The 24,329-nt window shown below is 34.0% G+C and overlaps 1 protein-coding gene across 1 annotated transcript; it reads left to right on the top strand.

Annotated features, from left to right (window-relative positions):
* The first annotated feature begins 8,159 nt into the window (after window positions 1–8,159).
* LOC148271578 (uncharacterized) lies at window positions 8,160–16,496 on the top strand. Its single transcript, XM_088241215.1, has 3 exons — window positions 8,160–8,440; window positions 11,820–12,046; window positions 14,033–16,496. Exons 1-3 carry the CDS (start codon window positions 8,275–8,277, stop codon window positions 14,357–14,359), a joined length of 720 nt encoding a protein of 239 aa, XP_088097341.1. The 5' UTR covers window positions 8,160–8,274; the 3' UTR covers window positions 14,360–16,496.
* The last annotated feature ends 7,833 nt before the right edge of the window (window positions 16,497–24,329 follow it).

Here is a 24,329-nt window from a genome sequence, read left to right as displayed (position 1 = left end):
TAATTTTTCGGGGCCATTTTCACTATGACAATCATTCCCCTTCCTCCCCAAGTGTGCATAGGGCAAATCATTTTGGTTCACCAACTCCGGGGAATCTTGATCATATTTGTTATACGTAAGTAAGATGGTCAGTTTTACGCTTCAGGTGCCAGTCTAGGGACTATGCTAGTGTAGAAATGCCATTTTTTTATTATGCTAAAATCATTCTGCTATACGAGTATAGACAGATTTGGAGATGAAAATCATTATCGCCCTGATCAGGGATATGAAACTTCAGGGACATTTCAAGGGCATGAAATAGTATCAAACAAACCATCACGCCGTTTTCTCGTAGGGGTAGGCAGAGAGGATAGATCGCCACATTAGTCTGTCTTTGCAGACAGATCTCGCTGCCTCTACATTCATACATATTTTCATGCACGCACGCCGATTATTCCTACTCTTGACATGTAAATGTGATCGTGCCATGTCTTTTTCGGTAATAATATCATTGTCAATATTTATAATTTTAATTTAATTTAATTTTTAATTTTTATAAACGATCTTGGCTCCCTGTTAGAGTGTAATTATCTTTTCTATGCCTATGACTTGAAAATATTTCGTAAAATTGAATCAACAGATGATCACGCAATGCTTTAAAAAGATCTGGATTCCTTAAGTGAATGGTGTAAACTGAATGATATGCACCTTAATGTTAAAAAATGCTATCAAATAACGTTTACAAGAGAAATAACTCCAAACTGTTTTATTTATAGCATTAATAATATTGACCTCAACTCAGTAAGCACAATCCGAGATCTTGGAATCACATTTGACTCACGTTTAACTTTTTCCAATCATTTCAATATTGTTAAAGAGAAATCTTTACAAATGCTGGGCTTCATACACAGAATATCCAAGCCATTCAAAAATGCAGCATCAAAAATTTGTTTGTATTATTCTCTTGTACGTGGCAAGTTGGAATTTGGAAGTATTGTTTGGTCACCTCATTATGTGATTTATAAAAATATAATTGAAACTGTGCAGGAAAAATTTCTTCGTTCTTTGTCGTTTAAGTGTAACATGGGCAGAATACTTCAATGTTATGAAGAGCGCTTGGAGTATTTTAAAATTGAAAAGTTAGAAACTTGGAGACAAATTATTGATATGATGTACTTGTATAATATAATTCACAGTAATGTTGATTCAGTATTTTGTGTTCAAAATGTGTCATTGTACGTTCCCCGTAGGCGTCTGAGATCACCTAATACATTTTACCTTCCAAGTTTTACAAACAATGTGGCACATTTTAACCCTCTTGCAAGTTTGTTAAGACTCTAAAACAAAATCGGAAAAAAAGTAAACATTGACATTTATCATGATAGAGCAAATGATTATAAAAAAAACATTACTATGTATCTTAAATCAAATGCCTAATCCCTATTTTTGTGTATGTAAATTAATTTTAGTATATTTTATTATATCTTATATGTTTTTAAATTCTCTTTTCTTTTCTTTTCTTAAAAAAAAAAAAGTAGTTTTTTATGTTTAGCTCAATTTTATTTCTTAAACTCAATCTTTATTCTTATCTTTCACTAAACTTAATCTTAATTATTATTTAAATTGATTTTACACTCTTATTTAATATAATTTATGAAAGATGGTGGAGTTCTATAATTGAGAATATATGTAAAGAACGTTAGTTATGCTTACTTAAAAAATGTATGTATTTTATGTATTCTTGTTGAACTTCCAAATAAATTTAAAAAAAATATATATTTTTTTTTCTTTTTAACACATTCAGTAAAGGTCGAAGTATTATTTCTCAGTCAAATTGTTTAACATACCCAAAAAAATATATCAAAAAAAAAAAAACTTTCAAAAAACAAATCAAAATTTGATTTTTGAAAAATATTTCTAAAGCAATCTTAGATGAGAATAAGTGTTATACAGGTGTTATAAAGGCGGAATTTGGTTTTCAAATTAATATTAGTAAATATAAATTTTACAAATTATTTCGCTTAGGTAAGTACTAGGGTCAAAGCACCAATGAATGACCGTTTAAGGTTAAGATTGTAATTAAATCCTCATAAAAGGTATAAATTTAATTATTTAAGCGTACAAAATAAATGAAAACAATAAAAAACATGAATGTTTCCAAGTACTTTTACTTTTTTTTATTGAAATACGAGTATTACAATTATAATTAATATTACTCTAAACAAATAGCAGAATCACCAGTGAATGACCACACTACTACCCCAGTAAAAAGAATACTCAGATTTAATTACATCATAACATTATAAAACTTTAGAATATGGATATATTCAAATAATTTCATAAGAAATAGCATCAAATAAAACACTAACCACACCTTTCCTTATAACAAACACTATCAATCTCAGAACAATAACGGGAAGACGCACTATTACCTCTTGACAACTCGCAGTTCAAAACTGATAGATTTGTTTCTTACCAAAAGATGTGTCCGCCTACTGCTTTTGTCATAGTTTCTAGTGTTAAATGTTTTTTGACTGGACACATGTAGTAATTCTTATTATATTGTGTTTTATTAACCAATGGTCATTAACTTAGGGGTGGTCATTTACTGGTGCTTTGACCACATAAAAAGGCGTAAAAAACACATCTCAGTTTTGATACTCCTTTTTTTTTTTTTAATAAAAAAGTATTTATTTAAAAATAGATTCATATATTATAATATTTTGTACACGACCACTTAAGGTTTCTATCTCCCTAATGCTAATAAAGCACGATGTTCATGAGGAGTTCATTTCACAATTTTTTTTAGTCCTTTCCATAATTTTGAAAACGAAAATATTACTTCTTAAGAAAATCAATATTTTACTTCTTTTTATTAATCATTTCCTAAATTATGTTAATAACTCGTTCTTGAAATAGAGTTATGGTAAAAGGGTTTGAACCTCGAACATATGATATGCGAGTACGCAACACTACCACGGTACCAAAACCCGATTAAAAAATTCGTATCTTATTATAAGTTAGAACGGAATGAGATTAATATGTTTCTAGAGTTTGATCTGAATTATTTTATATTTTCAACAATTTTATATCAGAAGGTAATTTTTGTTAAAAAAAAAATTCCTGTGAAGGAATACTTAATGGTTTTGTGTTACATCTATGCACGATAAATCAAAAAGGGATCCTTATTTTTCAGAAATTTTATAAAATATCTTTTACAAAATTACAAAATACATCAACAAAATTTTTCTATTAAAAAAACTTTTTAATACGTAGATGCTTTAAAAAAAATATTTCTACCTTATATAAATATATTTATATCTACAGGGTGTTCTTTAAACCCTGTCACATTCAAAGCCACGATGATCAGTTTGGGCAAGAAGACATATTAGCATATTTAAAACAATATTTAGAACGCAGATTTAAAAAAATAAAATAAATAAAAAACAACAAATGGTTGCTTATTTCTGCAGGGGAGAAGCAAGGGGGGCGTGGCCATGTGGTTGATGGTGTATCAGACTCCCTCCTCCCCTCTCCCCTCTTCCTGGAATATAAAGCCTTTATAAAACCTTTTCACGATCAAATACAAAAGAACATCAACGTCGCGTTTTTCGCACATCCGTCGTTCTACGATCGCGACGAAATTTAAAATATACTCTCACTTGTTCAAATGTAATATATTATATTGAAACCCTAGTAACTATCGTACAATGTAAAATCGTATTTAAGCAAGGTCGTGTGTGGTTTCGCTAATTAATTCCCTGCTACTAATAAGTTCATAAGAAATAGGTAGATATGTAATAATATTATTTTTAAAATACTTAAGTAGGTACTGTTTTATTTTGAAGCTAGACAGCTTAGTGGTATTAAGTCAAACTAAATAGTTATTATTTTTACCTCGCTTTCAATGACGAACGAATATTGTATTTTACGAAAATTATGTTGAATAATTAATAAATAAGTCATCGTTCGTTTGTACATAAAAAAATATTCATTTTGGGTCCCGACTACAATAGAAAACTAACAGAGGTATCTTCAATTGTCAATCATACAATCCTAGCCTCTTCCACATTCATACATCTTGTCATACATGCCCTTCGGTTCTGTCTGCTTTTGACATGACCAGACTTAAGATTTCGGTTTATCTGATCATGCCACGTCTTCCTTGGTCGTCCTCGTCTAACGTTGCCGTTCATTTTTGCCATATATACTTCAATCTTCAATTGTCTCTAAAGTAAAATATTATTTTGTGTACAAAAATGCGTATATTTTTGTGATTTTTAATTTGAAAAATGTTCTAATATGAACATTTTCGTTTAAAAACCATATTTTACCATATAGATAATTAACCCTACAATGCCCAATGTAGACGATCTACTGCATACCAATAATCGGTGTATAAAAGTGATTTCACGCATGTTTATCACTTGACGACTAGTTTATTATATTGTATACATACTACCTAGTGATATTCTTCGATAAAATTTGAAAAAAAAGTCAGTAGCACGTATTCTGTCAAAAGTGTAATTTCGCTAAAGTTCAAAGGTGATTTCTTTGTTTTTTTATGATTTTAAGTTACAATAATTGTTTTCTCAACATTCATTATTATATAAAATAATGTTTATAAGAATCTTTATTTCTTGTTTTCCCTACATTCTTGTATTTTTAAACCTTTTAATTCCCAAAGTAGCATATTGTCCACATAAACTAAAATATGAAATGAGAATCGGGTTGTGGTCGCGTGGCTAGTGTTGCGGACTCACTGATCAGAGGTCCGAGGTTCGAACCCCACTCTACCCCAACTTAATTTCCATTGTCTAATAGTGAGTTATTTACAACTCGATGAAAATGTTCCTCAAAATTGAAATATTTGGGTAAATTTTATAATTTGAACGTTATTATGAACGCTAATATTTTTTTTAGTTATAATTACAGAAATTGGGCATTGAAAGGTTGTTAACTCAAAAACATTCCAGTTAGTTAGATAAAATTCTTGGTGGCTTGTAATTTATTATAGAAATAAATAACCAGTCACGAAGATGTCGTGAAAACGATGAAACCGTTCACTAGTTATTCAACATTTGTGGGTTTAAGTCGTCTTTTATTTCTATGATAAAAAAAATAAATAACTTTCGATTGTTATCGGGGCCCTGGTCCATAGAAAGCGCATTCATTTGTTTATTTGGGACCTATGTCAGTAGGTACACGACATTAGCTTTTCATATTTCATCCGAAAAGTCTTTAGACTTAGTGGGTAACAAATTCTTTCGTGTATTTTTTAATTATAAAATAAACGCTGCTCTGCAGCACTGAAACTGAAACTGATACGCAGGACCGATAGAACGAATGGACAACGAAAGAACGGATAAAGAGATTTCATCATCATCATCATCACTCCCTTTCCGTACTCAATGGTGCATAGGGTGCTGCAAACCAATACAAGGTGTACCAACACCAACCACAGAGTGGAACATATTTGTTACATGACTTTGGGACCACTGCTGTTCTTGATATATATTAACGAACTTTGTAACAAGCCATCACTTGGACAAATCATTTCATTTGCAGATGATACAGCTATAATTTATAGCGCATCAACTTGGTCAGAAACTCATAAAAAAGCAAGTAGTGACTTAAGTTATATTAAAAAATGGCTAGACGAAAACCTGTTGACTTTAAATTCGGATAAAACAAAGTTCATACATTTTAGTGCAACTTCCGCCGAGCAACCTAACGAAATTCACGAACTTCAACTACATAATTGTTCGGTGATGGAAAATTGCAACTGCAAAAAACTGAGTAATGTTCAAAGTATAAAATATCTCGGAATAACTATAGACCAGGATTTGAGGTGGGATAATCAAATTGAAACTATAACTGCAAAAATTAAGCGCTTAATACATTTTTTCATCCCACTTAGAAATATACTTAAAGTCCCGGACTTGAAACACCTATACCATACACTGGCAAATTCTGTGTTGACTTACGGTCTAATTGGTTGGAGAGCTTGTACGAAAACCGCCCTTGAACCTGTAGCAAATGCACAGAAATCTTTAATCCGAGCAATTAAAAAAAAAACATTTCGTTATCCAAGTGACATGCTCTTCAAAGAATTCAGAGTACTGAATATTATTCAACAGTATATATTGAAAACGGTAGTGGTTACACACATAAATAGAGACCTTTACCCAAGCGTCAACCACAACTATAATACAAGATACTCTAATAGGGATCTGATACTAAGTGAAGGGGTCAACACTGTTCTGGCATCGAGACAACACTATTACGTAGGCAAAAGGGTCCATAACCTTTTGCCAGAATCGTGGAAAGACGGGAGTGTTGTCAAGTTACGGAGGGTGTTGACCTCGCTCTTTCATGACATTGGTCGTAGGGAGTCAGAAAAGTTGATGCATGCCACAGATTGGAAATTCTTACTGGATGTCGAAAATAAAATATAAAAATAAGGAATAATTTTTTAAAAAATATTTATAGATGACAACCATGAAGTTTCGCATAAATAAATTGTCTATGTTTTTATGAATGTATGTATGTGTATGCGCATGGGTGTATGTATGTGTGTGTATATGTCCATGTGTATATATGTGTATACGAATAAGTTTATATTTTGTTTGTCTGTGCTCTATATTAATTTATTAACTATTATAATATATTAAAATGTAATTGCCTAGCTTAGAACGGGGTATGTACCCTTGTTAGCTGGGCAAAGAGAACATGGAGTTGTATTTCGATAAAGAGTATAAATAAATAAATAAACATGCAGGTAAGATTATTAATCTTACCCTTTAGATGCCAGTCCAGGGACTATGAAATATTCTAGTGTAAAAACACCTCTTTTGATGCTAGAATTATTCTGCTAGACAGATTTGGAGATGGACATCGTCATCCTCCTGTTCAAGTACCTACACGAATATATAACAAACATTAGAAATAAAATCATTGAATATCCTCAATTTAAGAGGAAATAGGGCCTCGCTTTTATTGATACAAACGTATTCCCGTATTTTTTCTCTGGATTATGACACTAGAGCAATGTTTTTTTTTAAACAGGCTATAGAGAGAACCTTTTACAAAATTGTAATAAAAATTAACAAATTATAACAAAAAATACGTAACATTATAAAATTAAAATTAAAAAGAACAACCTTTTCACAATAAAAAAAAATATACAATATTTAAAAAAAGATTAAAACATACTTAGGGAAAAACAAAAAAAAAACCTGTTGGGGTCATAGTCCATTGAAAGATGACACACACATGCAATGATTTCACCTGAAATATAAAGCAACGACCGATGGAAGCAAGTCATCACTTTATATTGAATAAAATTCAACATATTCTGCAAAACTAACAGTATTGCACATAAAACATCTGTCTACATAATTGCAACGTCCTTCAGTACATTAGCTTCGTTCCTACCATGGAGACATGAAGATTAAAGGAACGCGGCCTATAAAGAGACCACAGGGCGTGGTAACGCTCAATCAGCCCAAACAATCGTGCAGCAACTTAATTCCAGCATGTAGTCCAGGTGAAATTAATTCAACTCATCGTTGCCATTACAATCATGTTCCTTTAAGGTTTTATATATTTATTCGCTATGATATGAAATAAATACACCTTGGAACACCAAAATCGTGTTTTCTGTCAATCTCCAACTGAGGTAAGAGCTCCAACCCTCAACAACCTAAATCCCATTAACAAAATAATAGTTATGGAAAAAAAACTTAGGTTTAAAAAGAAAGTTTAAATATATAAAACAAAAGTTTAAAATAATCTGAATTGAATCAGTTTGTAGGAAAAACAAACCAACACAATTATATCATACCATGAAAAGGGGAAAAATGTTATAGATAAATTGAAAAATAAATAAATTACTTTTTTATCTTCATGGTTCATGTTTTTTGATACATTTTTATTAAAAAAATAAATCGTTTTGCCTCAAAATAATATCATTCCAAAATAAGAAATTTTTTAATTTTATGGTTTTGAAAAAAAAATGGAGTAATCAAAGAAAAGAAAAAAAAAATACTGTTTCTTTGGAGGAAATTATTATTGCGGAAAATAAAACAGAACCTGCCTAGGTATTTTTTTAAAAAGTGCTTGGCCATGATAGCTGGTTAGATAATTTATTGTAGAGGCGTGCGCACGCATCCAACTCTAAACAAAAGTATAAATCTATGGAAAATGTAAACATCCAACTTTTTCCTGTCATTTTTTGTTTTTATATTGTCTTGTTTTGTTTATCGCAAAGTAACTTTATAATTATCTGTGAAAATGACTCAAAAGATCATCTGGAGCCCACAACATGAGGCAAGATTAGTTGATTTAGTTAAAGAAGCTGACCACGTTTGGAATAACACGAATACAGACTTCTTTAATGCCCGTTTAAGAAACACGTCTTTTCAGGATATTGCCGCTAAACTCGGCGGCGATTTTACAAGTAAGTAATAATTAAATAAGACTAACAGCTAATTTTTTATCTTATTCGTCATTTTAGTATTGTTTATCATGTGCATTTTATGAAAAATCTTTACTACGTTGCTTTATTAGCCTGGTTTTTGGTCAAAATATTTTTTTAAATGTAAATTACGGTACTTGGTTAGATTGTTTTTTATACTCAGTTGTTTAATGTGAGTAATTTACTAATGTCTCATTTAACATAAATGTATTTTTATTGCATTTTATCGCAATCTCACCTAACCTCAATACTACACGACAATTTATTCATCGGTATGTCATAACTATTGTTGAATGTCAGTCAACTTACTCATTCTCATATGTAAATGTAAAAAAAATAGTGGACCGTGTATATAATGGGGGACTGGGGGTCCCCCAGTCTGACTGAATCCAGGTCACTGGTAAAAATTTATAAATCAAAGTGGAATAAAACTATATACGTATTTTTTATTATTATAATTAAAATGCAGTTCCACCAAGAAATGTCATTAGAAGAACTCAATCTATAAACAATAAGGCTCGAACAACTAATTATGTATATTTCCATCATAATGTTTCTACAAAAGAGTAGGCAGAGAGGATAGAATGACACACCGCTAAAAAATAAAAATTTGTCCATTCGTGCATATTTTCTACATATGCATTTGAAATAAAAAATCAGTGAAAAACTGTTGATTTTGAATGTATTAAAAGCTTTATCCGCACCTGATTGAACATAAGGTGCTGTAAGATAAAATAAATGCATGTTATCGCAACTATTTACTTTAAAGTAAGGCGATCGATCTCACGCTTCAGGTGCTAGTTTAATAATGATAACGTATTACAGTGTGATACGACCCATTAAACAATTGTTTCATGTTGACCATCTCAGGAATTCAACCCGGAGCTTCTATCCAACGTCATACGGTCCATATAAGCGATTATGCACAGCTTCTCACTATATTTTATTATCGATATTAATGTTTTATTCTAATAGTATTTATGGAAAAAGAAAAATATTATTGCCAGAGATTGTATTTCACTCGAAAAATAAATACAGATATCTATAAAGCGTGGCCAGCCCATTCCCAGTAAAATAAGAAACTAGCCGATTATAACAACTTATTTCTCCGCTCATAATTTAATTGAATCTGTGCAAAAAAAATTCTTCGCTTCCTAACATTTAAATGTAACGTGGGCAGAACTCTTCAGTCTTATGATCAGCGCCTAGAAAATTTTGGTCTAGATAAGTTTGAATATAGGAGACAGATTTTAGACTTGATATATCTTTATAACATAATGAATTGTAATATTGATTCTACATTTTGTTTAGAGAATACCCCTGAATGTCCGCTGTCGGCGATTGAGATCTTACATAACATTTTATCTTCCAACCTTCAATAATAATATGGCTCACTTTAATGCATTATCACGTATGTTAAGACTGTATAATAATGTAGAAAGTAATGCTGATATTGATTTCTTTAAAGATACATGAAATAATTATTGGAAAACCGTAACGCAATTTATAAAATCAAATAGTCACTTATGTTAGTTGAGTAAAATAATTTGTAATAACCTGTTAGTAATAATTTATTGTTATTACTTTTGTAAAAATCATTCAATTAAGCCAGCCAATTTTTAAAAAATCTATTATAAACGTTTTTTTCTTTTGTTTTTTAATTTTTTTATTTTATTTATTAATAACAAATTAAAATACATTGTTACAACAATTTTTTTTTTTTTTTACAATAATCAAATACATATATTTACACTAACGTTTCCCATTAGGTAAAAGAAATAAACTATTCTTGTGTACATAATGGGGAGTGACGTCTTACAACGGATTATTTTATTTTAATTAATAATATTTTAAAAATAACATATATAAATTACAAAAAAGATATTAACGATGTTTTCAATCAGTGTTACATAAAGAAGAATTATATATGTATTTTTTTACTTCTTTCTTAAACATATTGTATTCCTGACTGTACTTTTTATTATCTTTGTTCATTTCGTTAAAGAAAAATATTCCTCTGTAAGTATAATGATGTTGTGCAGTAGTGGTTTTTAATTTAGGAATTAAGATGTTACCACCTGTTCTAGGTCGCGTACTTATGTTTTGAGACCTAGAAATACTACTGTTTATTTTATCTTTATGTATTTGAAGCAAATAATTCTTTTTATATAGCAATTTTATATCTAAAACCTTAAATTTTTTAAATAATTGAACAATGGGAAAAGTAGACGGTTTTTTTCAAAATAACTTTTATAAATTAATTTTTGTATTTTTTCAACTGGTAAAATATTTGTTTTAAAAGCACCACCCCATCCGATTATCCCGTACTGTAATATGGATTGGGCGAATGCAAAGTAAATTGATTTTAATTGATTTCCTTTATTTGTGTATTCACATTTAATTGATGAACAATATCTAAAATAACAATTTTTGATTATTTTACCAATGTCAAATGTGTTGTTTATTGTTAGTAAAGCATAATAAATAAATAAACAAAATAAATAAAAGTCACTTTATTTTATATCTTAAGCATTTGAATTTTATTGAAAAACTTTATCTTTTAAATAAAAAACTATTTTCCCTTGGTATAATACGGTTGACATTTATGGCCACCATTTTTTTTCATTCGCCTGATTTAACGTAGAATGTGGCATTTTTGACGTTTTTAGAAAAAAATATGATGGGATTTTGCATAATTGGTTTGCTCGAACTGGAATGTATCACTGTGATAGAATGTGGAATAACCGGTGAATGACCAATTTGTATGTATAAATGTAAAGTGTAATGAAAAATATTATAATCCTAGTCCAAAAATCTGGTTTAATTTTACACCGAAAACTGTAGTTTTCACCTGCCCGGACACAGACACTTCATGCTCACTAATATCTCTTCATTAAAATGATTTCACCTGTAAGGATTTATCAAATCTCTGTTTTGGTCTGGTATATTTAATTTCTAAAACATTATGCATTGTACGTGCACCTACTAACTTAAATCAACAAGTAATTTAATATTCTTGCTTCTTTTATATTGTATTTATTGGAAAACATTCAATGTAAAAGTTTTTTAAAAGGAAAGCAAAAGATATTAATAATCTAGATTGAAACACTGGCTCTTACCTATCACGCATTTCCAGTGTTTATTTGAAGGATTTTTTAAAAATGTGTTTACTTTAGGTTGTTTTTTACTTAGGTCCTTTCACTATGAAGAAAGTAATAAATTAAATTAATTTTTACTTACAACATAAGAAGTCATTTAGCGTCACTACTAGACTTCAATTTATCGGTTATGTTTCTTCAACCGTGTTATTTTAATGACATGCAAAAAAGTAAGAAGTGTTAACCATATATGATTCTTGCAGCCAAATCTGTCCAGGAGAGATGGACCAGTATAAAGAGCACGTACCGAAATAATCTTAGGAAAGTTGAAGTTACCAAGAAGACAGCACAATCTCCCGACGATGTGTACCACCCCACATGGCACCTGTGGGACCAGTGTCAGTTTATGGCAGGATTAGAATTCAAGGCAATCAAGAGGAAACTTGAACGGACACAGATACCTATAGAAAATGTCAAAATCGAATATGATGTGAGTTACAGTCAACAGTATTTGGTATGGTTCCACAATATCGTGATATATATAAATATCAGAAAATCCAATGAGTATCAAAAAGTCATGTTTATTTTTAATTAATATTACTAAAGGGAAATAGGCATTAAAAATACATTTTAATTAGGTAGTTAATATTGTCGTTATAAAATGTAGTTACCAACTTAACAAAATGTTCGGCATACTAAATGGTATAATCGATGTTCCATCATTACTGGGACAAGTTAAATTCAATATTCCGATTCGTAGGTTGAGAAACAATGAAGTACTGTTCATCGATCAGCATAGAACAAACTATGGCCTTAATTCTCCAATGACCCGTCTTTGTTGTATTGTTAACTCAAGACAAGATCTGGACTTTTTTGGTTGAAGTTTAAAACGATTTAAACGAGCACTAAATAAATAGTCCAGATCTTGTCTTGATGTCCCTTATGTTTGTCAATGCTTCTTTTTTTTATGTTTTAAAATATTCTTTGATTGTAATATTTTAACCCTATAAATTGTATACATGGACAATGTCCATTAATAAATAAATAAACTTGTGCCAAAAACTTGATGACATATAATATCGTCGCCATTCAGGCAAAAGTCACTATCCCTAAAAAGTCAGTTTTGAGTTGAATATGCCATTCAAAGCGTAAAATTATGTTCTTTAAAAGGAAAAAGTCACCAACTTTGTTAGAAAAAAATTGTGTTAGTCTAAATTATTTGTTGTTAGTGAAAAACAGTCTTCTGACTTGCAATGAAATCTCAATAAGCATAAATCACTAAAGGTGGATAGAATTTATTGACAGTTTACAACTTTTGTCATTTTTTAAAGTATTTTGCTTGTGTTTAGGTATTTGTATCATAAAACATATATATAAATAAACATAAAAAAAAAATATTTTTATATAAAACATATTTTTAATCAAAAATTAATTAATTATTTGTATTGTTACTTTCCTGTCACTAACTCTTTTTGATTGCACTGTCAAAATTATAAACAAGCAAAAGTTACTAAACCAGCTAAAGTAACTTAACCAGATTTTACACCTTGCCACATTAAAAACCTTCCAGGGCTGGTATTCCAAATGCTCTCATGGCCGTATTATCTTGAGTATTTACTTACAAAATACACAAGGAAAACTGTTTTCTCGTGCCACGAGAGTGGTTCAGAATAACACCCTGGATATATGAAAATGTATCGCAAAGAAAAAGTTTCAAATGGAATTGATAAAAAAGACATAAAGGATTTGTTTTGTGTACACAAAACTTCCAAAATTCAAAGATCTGATTTTCTTAGTTCTCCAAACTTTCAAATTGTGATTTCTTTAAAGTGTGTTTTTTATGTTAGTGAATTTTGCCTGAACGGCGACGATATGTAATATGTATTTATTAAACAAGAAAAATTACAAAGGTTAAAACAAAAATCAATCTCCTATCAACTTAACTATTGGAATATCATCAAACTGCGAAGAATCTTCATAGCAATCTTCATTTGTGACCAATGCCACCCCAATTGAAATCAGTATGTATGGCTTCATTCAGGGTGTTGATAAAAATATTTGAAGAGGAGTAGCAGTTTCCGGCCTTTTCATTACCCAGCCTATCTCTATGTTTTGACTGAACCAAACCAAAGGATGAAAAGTATTTCTCTAGAGCTGCAGTTGCTGCTTCTTATTCCCCTTGCTCTGGGTGACATTATGGTACCACATATCAGTGACGTATCAGTGCCATTATGGTGCCCGAGGAATCTCAGTAAAGCGTGGTACTGTCTCGTAAAACCAGAGGTTTAGTAAATTATAAATATCAGTAATAAATATCATGATATATTATACATCCTTCGAACCCTTTTACTTGGTGTATAAGGTGAATATCCTTGTATGGCAGAATGAAGAATAGTTAGACCCGGATGAGTATTTTCTGGTTAAATATAAAAAAACCTATGTAAAACATAACAAATTGTCTTTAAATGTTTTCTAGAATCAAGATTCAGACTTCGGGGATCCGATATCCAGCAAAAAGGCATCAACATCTGGCAGTATGAAGAAACGCCTCTCGAAACGGATAGACAAATCCGAATGTGAACGACTTCTCGAGGAAGCTCGCGGTGTTCTGAAACTTCTAGAAAATGATGAAAGACTTCATCCAACAGAGGCTACGAAGTTCAGTCATATCAGCAAACATGTTGCGGAGAGATTATCCAAAATGAGACCTTACGATGCGGAATGCGCAACCAAGAAAATTATGGATGTTCTTTCTCTTTATAGCGAATTTAATCCCGAAAATCCTAATAGAAATGAGTACTAGAAAAAAATATATTGTCAACATTTTAAATATGTCCAGATGCTTGTAGACAGCTGAATTTCACCTCCTATCAAGATTGAAATGTATCGCAACAGGAAAGAAGAACATTCTTGAGAAGTGCATTCATTTGGAATATATATAGTTTAATTTCCATTCTGCTTATGTTTTAACATTCGTATTTCTACAACTCTTCCATCTGTTGACTTTTGTGATGTGGAAAAGCTGGAACCTTTATTGATGATATCTCTTCTCAAAAATGTTCTGCCTTGTTGCGAAATATTATATTATGTAAAAAATAGGTTAAGAAACAATATTTTTAAAATGTCAAAATCTCTATGGACAAATGAAGAAAATGTATTCAACTCATGAAATTACAATTTTTCTAAGAAAGGTCCCCCGATGTTTGGGCGACAATGAATCATATTATAAAACAAATTAATACCACACTTCATTAAACATTTTTGTTGTGATCATCAATCAATGTTTTCGATCATCTAAATAATATGTTAAGATTTAAATTCTTTCTTCATTTTCTTTTGAAATCAATTTTATGTGTCAAATAAATTATGTTTTCGTATCTTCAATTTGGGAGTCGGCACCTACTTATTCAGAACGGCCAAGTCTCCATTTTCAGAAAAAGCTCTTACAGTGTGAGGCCATAACATTAATGGATTATTATATTATATTATAAGGGAGTTGGAAGCCTAGAGTTGTATTAGCTGGTTTAATTGATCACAGTGGAACAACATTCACCTTTCTGTCAATGTTTGAGTATCCATTTCGAATAGTTTTAAGTAAAAATACTTTTATTTACAATTATGTATAGATATTACATAAATGTTAGCTTATGACTACTCCCCATGATGTTTATAAAATCATGAAGAATTCATGACGCAATGAAGTCGGTGTGAATGTCTTACAAATGATATACAGACATTTAATGACTTAGTTTTAAAAAAAATGTATAACATGAAAATTGATCATGCGTGTGTGACAATGCCTTATAACTGAAGCGCTAAAAGCCAGAGAGGTTTAAACATTTTTTGTGATGACTTTTGGTTAAGATAAATAAACAAATTAATGTAAAATCAAAAAAGTTGGTTTCTTATGAAGAGACAATGTTCATATGTCACAGTATTTAGATTGATAACTTTTGAAGTCAAAACAATGATCCAACGTTTGGTCCCTTTAATAAGGTAGAATTCAGTATTTTTTCCTTGATCAATATTCCAGAGTTATCTCCGTTATGTTAATATTAATTATATTTTATAACATAATCCTTTAAAGAATGAGAATGGATGCTGTAAAAAATTTAGAAAAAAGTTGCTATGGCTTGCAATTAAACGAGAAAGCAGAAGATTGCAAATGCTTTAATCACTGACGGCTTCGTACGAATCAGGCAATAGGGCTTTTCCCGTTTGTTAAAAATTATTATTTTCAAGTAAGCAAAAATTACAATGGTAATGGTATTATTATTTTTTCCATGCAACATCGGATAACTTTTCTATAAAGGTTTAAAATATGGATATTTTGAATTACCGGAAAACGAGACATTTCGCGCCCTATGAAACAATCTGCACGCATTACATTTCCGCGCTACAATTGTAAGTAATGTTTGTTGGAAGCGCACTCGGCAGGCATGATGTGTAATGTCGTTTTTGAAAATTTTGAACATTCGATGATTTTAGAATTAGGTCTTAATTTTGTCTAAGGATTTTTTTTGCCTTACAATTTTTTATTTATTTTACTTTTTGGCTTTAATATTTTTGCTCCAATCAGTGTGATTTGAAAAATAATATTTTTTCTATCTAACCACAGTGAAATTGGTGTCAAATTTCGCTTATGCTTCTATGGCTCTTATTACTTATGATCTCTCAACTGAAGTTCAATCAAAGGCATCGTCACTCGTATAATATGTAACTAAATGCGCATTTGATCAAGGAGTAATCTTTTATATCTCTTTTATCTATGTGATAATGTTCTGTAAGTTATAAACAATGTTCATACATTACGATTTTAAAAAATCTTTTGGACTTGTTTGTATAAGACAGTTTTTAAAATAATGTGAAATCTTGTATGTATTAACTAAAATCTGTGATTTAAAATAAATAAATGTCTTCGGTTATCTGTTTATTAAAAATACTTTCTTTTCTCATAGATCCTTTCAATCGAAAGTGGAAATCCAATTACCAGACTAAATTCTGTGTACCAGACCGGTGGCCCCGATTACAATGGGAAGTTAACAGAGTTATCTTCGACTGTCCATAAAGAAAAACCCAAATTAACCCAATGTATCTTCCCGTGTAAAAAGAGGTTCCGGTGTATATATGTACATATATTAAAATATTTTGCATTAGAATTTCACTAATAGCTTTTTTTTGTTGGGAAATGTTTAGGGAATGCAGAAATTATTTAAAGAAAACACAGTTTTATTTGTCGAAGTATATTTACTATCGCAAAACATTTATCAATTATGTAAAAGATGTACAATTTTCAGTTACAATCACTCTTGAACTACAATATGCAGTCCAATATGAACTAATTTAATGGCTTATTATAGAAAATACAATAATCTTTTTACAAAATAATACATTTAGAGAGTGACATTTATAAATACAGAATTTCTAACTCGATTCTAATATTATTTTATACATAAAAGGCTCTTAAGATAATGTATCTTTTATACAAGGCAGTGACGATTATTAATTAGTATTGGATTCAAACCAATTCACTTGCAGGTGAAACATGGTTAGCTATGGCACACATAATTTCTCTGTAAAAACATATTCTCAATTACTTTGGGAAAATTTGTTCAATTTATTGTTTATTTATTATACAAAGTAAAAAATCTCATCGCATACGTCAGTAATAAACTAACTGCAAAAGCAGAAAAGGAGATATTAGATTTTTAATACTGGCCATGTTTGTAAAATAAACGTAAAGCAACAGGTCGTGATGTATCAACAGTCCTAAGCTGGACAATGGAATACTGGCGTACAATTGATCACCTTATTTCTTCTTGCAAGTGTTTGTCTTCTATTGACATAAGCTAGTAAACTTATCAATACAACTAAAGCCACAACTCCACCGCTCGCCAATAGGTAACCAGAAGTGAACATACTCGTCTCGTTTACTTGACTACTTTCGGTATTAGATGTGTCCCTTCTACGAACAATGTGGGAATATTTGTGCTGATTGATCGGGTCATCATCACCTGTAAAAAAACAAATTGTAATGAAAAGACTGGACTATTTTGAGGGAGAATTCACACCGCTACCTGCAGCTGTTATAGAGTTCTGAGCGACTGTGTTAACCACACTCTTCAAATGAATTTACATTATTGCATTTGTATTTTTTGATAAGTGATTTTAATCAAAACTAAGGGCAGAAAGAGCATGCAATCAATAAATGAGAGGGTTATAAGCAAAAACACCACTGTCATTTGTCACGCAAACTTTTGAGAAGACCATTAAAACCAGTACCGAAAAGACTATTTCTTTTAAGTTCAATGTGGTACTTGTGCGTGGTATAACAAGTAGCAAAATGACTATTCATTTAAAGTTTAATGTTCTTTTATGTTCAATGTATAACTTCGTTCAAATGTCAGGGTTCCAATTGTCAGTAGGGCCGCAGTGAGTCACATTTTGCTGGAGGGTGTGATTCTATAAAATGCTGCGAACGCTCATTTGCATTCCATTGGCAACACTACTGACTAGTCCTACTCATTAGCGTCCACGTTGCAAACCCTGGGCAATGTTATCCCACTCGTAATGGTGTGATCACAGCAGCTAACGAGAGGACGAAAGGCGAGTTTCTGGCGTCACCAGAACCAACCAGCTAAGGGAAGAGGTAACCCCGATAGAAAATTCCACCAGAGAAGGCAACGGGAAACCACTCTGGTCATCTTTTCCCGGAAATCACTGAGTACATCGATAAGTAGTCGTCATGGCTGCAGAATATAAGAGTAGCGCAGGACAGAGGTGCCTTTGCCAGAGTGATCGCCAACATCGGGGGCAAGGCACCGGAAGAAGAAGAAGTATTAAACTAAATAGAAATAGTCTTTTCGGTGCTAGTTTTGCTGGTCTTCTCAAAAACAGTGATCATGGGCCGTGGCGTTTTTGCTTTTAACCCTCTCAAATATGCAACGCTTTCTCTACTCTAGTCTCCCTCAATGCCTCCGTTTAATGTGAATCTTACAATTTTATTCAAAATATAAAAAACAAAATACCATAAATATTTACAAATTAAAAAAAAAAAATTCGTACATAAAAATATTGAGTGTTTACACAAATATTTTAAGATTTGCAATATAATCATTGATAAATTACACTAATTGAGGATAGTTGTTTTAGAATACAATATTCTCCCCATGGTTATGTAGTTTAAAAAAAAAAAAATTAAAGCCAGTATTGAGACACACCGATTACCTGAAAAAAAAACACTAAAAACCGTCTTAAAAAAATATCAATGTCTTTAAACTATAAAATATTGCGTTTTGAAAAGGCAATATTTTAACCCTAATTTATATTGGGTGCTTATGAAACGTTAAAGAAAATTAAAAACTCTCAATTAGATTACCTTCGGGTTTAGCTGTAAGGTGTAATTTTTAAAAATAAAGATTGTTCAAGCGATTTGACGCTAATCACAAAAAACCCTCCTGAAAAATTACATATCAAGCAAATGTCGTGTTTTGAAAAAACGGTCCTCAGTTAGTCTAGTCTGGACTGGAATATAATATCTTTGATAAACGACATTAATTAGTCTAGTCTATTTCGAAATAGAAGAATCATCATTCCATGTCAAGGGCACTGCATTGGTACACTAGTCGTGGGATATCTTGAATATTTTTTTACATGAAGACATGATGATCAGTTTTACACTTCAAGTGCCAGTCTAGGGGCCTATGAAATCGTCACCTGAACACAGAACTATCCTAAGTCGCATACAAGTTAATTTCGATTTTTAATTAATTGAAGGTGTCCCCGAACAAAGGTCTTATTACATTGCAACAAAAAGTGGTTTTATTTTTTCAAACGGGCCGCTTTGTGATAATTTTCAGAAATATTTTTTTGATAGTAGCAAAACTTAAGCCACAATTTGCTCCAAAAAATTGCACAGAACATTGACAAATTAATACATAGACGGGCCCTATGGAGTAAAATAAAAGTAGTGACACGAAAACGTACCCATGGTCTGCATTTAACTATCGTGATACTCATTTTTGATACATCAAAAAGTTTGTGTTTTAACATTTACAATAAACATTCGTTTTTGGTGGATTACAATCAGATTCGTCCCTTAATTTCGACCCATGTATTTCTTTACACTGGATTTTAAGAAATGCAAAAATAGTGTTAACTCACGTTTATTATATTTTGAAAACGTATTTCTGTCAGTGCACCCCTGCAACTAAGAAGAGCTTCGCAATTGCGCCTTAAGGTGTAATTTGACGTTTACAAAAAATAATATTTATATTTTAATATTAATTGTTTTAAGCTTAATTCACTCACGAACAAATATTTACTAATGAAAAGTTACTTAATCCTTTTTACAATGTTTATCTGAAAGCTTTTTACATGACACTAGAATGCATTTTTGTTTGGATTCTAAATGTCACGCCTGGCTGGCGGTTGAAGAATGACTAAATCCGCATTAGGCATCACTGAGCGTTTGGGCAGGAGTTAAGTGTCATCATTTTTGAAAGCTCCGGGCATGGCTATGTTTATGAATATGTCAATGTGACAGAATAATAAGTGTCTATATGTCCAGATTCTATGGATTGTCATTCCAAAATAGTGGACCATATCGCACTAAGCGATTATTGTGCTGTCAAAAGCTACTCTTAAAACTGTGAATTAACAGAGAAAACGGAATATCAATGTTATCGATTGGCAAGTTAATGTACAAAAACATAAAGAAACAGCGGAGAGGCCTATGTTAAGGCCTATAGACCCTTTTACTTAAGAATCTGGGTATGATAATAAATGAATTTTAAATATTAAAGTGTATCTATAAAAATATATTAACAAAATCTAAAATTGTTATTAATTATTTTATGAATCGGTTTTATCTTTCCTTTAAAATTTGCATATAGACCCTTATTCGAGGAACACCTTCAGTTGTGTTCTTTAAGCAACTGATTTTGTTGTGGTGAAAGATTCTAGCTGGAATGACCATTGATGGAAATATGGCCATTGGATAGGATCTTTTCTGCATTCAGGTAACAAAACGTTGTACACTCTTGTATAAAACCACCTTTTTTAATAAATATTTCATGTCAACCCTGTCGGGAATCGAACCCAAAACCTATTGCATTATGGCCAAACACGCTGACCATTTATTAGAACACAAGGTGGACAACCGAGAAAACTATTCTTGCTTTATTAATTATTTTATTTAAATTAGGCATGGCTTTGGACTGGGACCTGAGAACGGTCTCAGGTCCCATATATTCTTGTCGTTACTTAGAATCTGGTTTGAAAATCATCTTGTTATTTTACTATGCACTTGTAGTGTTAAGAGACTCGTAGAGCAAACATTGTTGTAAATATGTTATGGTTGGGTAAGTGTGAATCGAATAATTTATTTTATGCGATGAACTTACGTAAAATTGTTTCACTGTGCACTCTTGACTCTGCCACAGAATTTTCATCATCTGAGTAAGTTTCATCATATTGGTCGCCATTGATCTCCCGAATCACTTGTTGGACAATTTCCGAACCTTCTGAATCGTAATTATCGACATCATTGTCTCTGGATGAGGGGAAGGGTGGTAAGTATGTTGATGGTGGTTTAGTACTGCTTGGAGCATATATCTGTGGGCAGTTTGGATCCCTAGAACCAGGATAACAAGAACTAGGTGTTGGACAACGAGGATCAGTCGAACCCGGGAAGCATCTTAATGGAGCAGAAGTGGATGTTTGTGGGCATCTAGGATCTAAAGATCCAGGGAAACATCTCAGTGGAGCTGGTGTGGTGATTTGTGGGCATCTGGGATCTGGAGATCCAGGGAAACATCTTAAAGGAGCTGGTGTGGTGATTTGTGGGCATCTGGGATCTGGAGATCCAGGGAAACATCTTAAAGGAGCTGGTGTGGTGATTTGTGGGCACCTGGGATCTGTAGATCCAGGGAAACATCTTAGAGGAGCTGGTGTGGTAATTTGTGGGCATCTGGGATCCGGAGATCCAGGGAAACATCTTAGAGGAGCTGGTGTGGTGATTTGAGGGCATCTTGGATCTGGGGATCCAGGGAAACATCTTAGGGGAGCTGGTGTGGTGATTTGTGGGCATCTTGGATCTGAAGATCCAGGGAAACATCTTAGGGGAGCTGGTGTGGTGATTTGAGGGCATCTTGGATCTGGGGATCCAGGGAAACATCTTAGGGGAGCTGGTGTGGTGATTTGTGGGCATCTTGGATCTGGAGATCCAGGGAAACATCTTAAGGGAGCTAATGTAGTGGTTTGCGGGCATCTGGGATCTGAAGATCCTGGGAAACATCTAAGAGGAGCAGGGGTAGATGTTTGTGGGCATCTAGGATCGTTGGATCCTTGGAAGCATTGGAATTGAGTTGTCGATGGTGGGAGATATGTTTGAGGGGTTTTTGTTGTAGATATTTGTTGTCTAGGACAACTAGGATCGTTAGACCCAGGGAAACATCTCAAGGGAGCAAGAGTGGTAGTTTGCGGGCACCTAGGATCAGGCGAGCCTGGGAAACACCTCAGAGGGGCAGGTGTGGTGGTTTGTGGGCATCTAGGATCTGACGATCCAGGGAAACACCTCAGAGGTGCAGGTGTAGTAGTTTGCGGGCACCTAGGATCAGATGAGCCTGGGAAACACCTCAAGGGTGCTGGTGTGGTAGTTTGTGGACACCTCGGATCAGGTGAACCTGGGAAACATCTCAGAGGCGCAGGTGTAGTAGTTTGCGGGCACCTAGGATCAGATGAGCCCGGGAAACACCTCAAGGGTGCTGGTGTGGTAGTTTGTGGGCATCTAGGGTCTGGCGATCCAGGGAAACACCTCAGAGGTGCAGGTGTAGTAGTTTGCGGACACCTAGGATCAGATGAGCCTGGGAAACACCTCAAGGGTGCCGGTGTGGTTGTTTGTGGGCACCTAGGGTCTGACGATCCAAGGAAACATCTGGGAGGCGCAGGAGTTGTTTTTTGGATGCACCGTGGGTCATTAGATCCTGGGAAGCACTGGAATTGAGTAGATGGTGGTAAGTAAGTTTGCGGTGTTTTCGTAGTATATATTTGTGGTCTTGGGCATCTAGGATCAGGTGAGCCTGGGAAACACTGCAGAGGTGCAGGCGTTGTAGTTTGCGGGCATCTGGGATCAGATGAGCCCGGGAAACACCTCAAGGGTGCTGGTGTGGTAGTTTGTGGGCATCTAGGGTCTGGCGATCCAGGGAAACACCTCAGAGGTGCAGGTGTAGTAGTTTGCGGACACCTAGGATCAGATGAGCCTGGGAAACACCTCAAGGGTGCCGGTGTGGTGGTTTGTGGGCATCTTGGGTCTGACGATCCAGGGAAACACCTCAGAGGTGCAGGTGTAGTAGTTTGCGGACACCTAGGATCAGATGAGCCCGGGAAACACCTCAAGGGTGCTGGTGTGGTAGTTTGTGGACACCTCGGATCAGGTGAACCTGGGAAACATCTCAGAGGCGCAGGTGTAGTAGTTTGCGGGCATCTGGGATCAGATGAGCCCGGAAAACACCTCAAAGGTGCTGGTGTGGTGGTTTGTGGGCACCTAAGGTCTGACGATCCTGGGAAACACCTCAGGGGCGCAGGAGTTGTTTTTTGGATGCACCGTGGGTCATTAGATCCTGGGAAGCACTGGAATTGAGTAGATGGTGGTAAGTAAGTTTGCGGTGTTTTCGTGGTATATATTTGTGGCCTTGGACATCTAGGATCAGGTGAGCCTGGGAAACACTGCAGAGGTGCAAGGGTTGTAGTTTGAGGGCACCTTGGATCAGATGAGCCTGGGAAACACCTCAAGGATGCTGGTGTGGTAGTTTGTGGACACCTCGGATCAGGTGAACCTGGGAAACATCTCAGAGGCGCAGGTGTAGTAGTTTGCGGGCATCTGGGATCAGATGAGCCCGGGAAACACCTCAAAGGTGCTGGTGTGGTGGTTTGTGGGCATCTTGGGTCTGATGATCCAGGGAAACACCTCAGAGGTGCAGTTGTAGTAGTTTGCGGACACCTAGGATCAGATGAGCCTGGGAAACACCTCAAGGGTGCCGGTGTGGTGGTTTGTGGGCATCTTGGGTCTGACGATCCAGGGAAACACCTCAGAGGTGCTGGTGTGGTAGTTTGTGGACACCTCGGATCAGGTGAACCTGGGAAACATCTCAGAGGCGCAGGTGTAGTAGTTTGCGGGCATCTGGGATCAGATGAGCCCGGGAAACACCTCAAAGGTGCTGGTGTGGTGGTTTGTGGGCATCTTGGGTCTGATGATCCAGGGAAACACCTCAGAGGTGCAGTTGTAGTAGTTTGCGGACACCTAGGATCAGATGAGCCTGGGAAACACCTCAAGGGTGCCGGTGTGGTGGTTTGTGGGCATCTTGGGTCTGACGATCCAGGGAAACACCTCAGAGGTGCTGGTGTGGTAGTTTGTGGACACCTCGGATCAGGTGAACCTGGGAAACATCTCAGAGGCGCAGGTGTAGTAGTTTGCGGGCATCTGGGATCAGATGAGCCCGGAAAACACCTCAAAGGTGCTGGTGTGGTGGTTTGTGGGCACCTAGGGTCTGACGATCCTGGGAAACACCTCAGGGGCGCAGGAGTTGTAGTTTGCCGGCATCGTGGATCATTAGATCCCGGGAAGCACTGGAATCGAGTAGATGGTGGTAAGTAAGTTTGAGGTGTTTTCGTGGTATATATTTGTGGCCTTGGACATCTAGGATCAGGTGAGCCTGGGAAACACTGCAGAGGTGCAGGGGTTGTAGTTTGAGGGCATCTCGGATCAGATGAGC

The sequence above is a fragment of the Micrasema longulum genome, unplaced genomic scaffold (assembly GCF_059751315.1).
Source record: "Micrasema longulum isolate JH-2025_06_02 unplaced genomic scaffold, ASM5975131v1 h1tg002782l, whole genome shotgun sequence".
Taxonomy (NCBI): domain Eukaryota; kingdom Metazoa; phylum Arthropoda; class Insecta; order Trichoptera; family Brachycentridae; genus Micrasema; species Micrasema longulum.
This window is presented reverse-complemented; position numbering and strand designations above follow the sequence as displayed.

Excerpts from the sequence above, each read along its gene's own strand:
- LOC148271578 (XM_088241215.1), top strand. The coding sequence starts at position 8,275 with ATGACTCAAAAGATCATCTGGAGCCCACAACATGAGGCAAGATTAGTT. Across the intron at positions 8,441-11,819 it reads ACTCGGCGGCGATTTTACAA|CCAAATCTGTCCAGGAGAGA; the intron begins GTAAGTAATAAT and ends TGATTCTTGCAG. Across the intron at positions 12,047-14,032 it reads ATGTCAAAATCGAATATGAT|AATCAAGATTCAGACTTCGG; the intron begins GTGAGTTACAGT and ends AATGTTTTCTAG.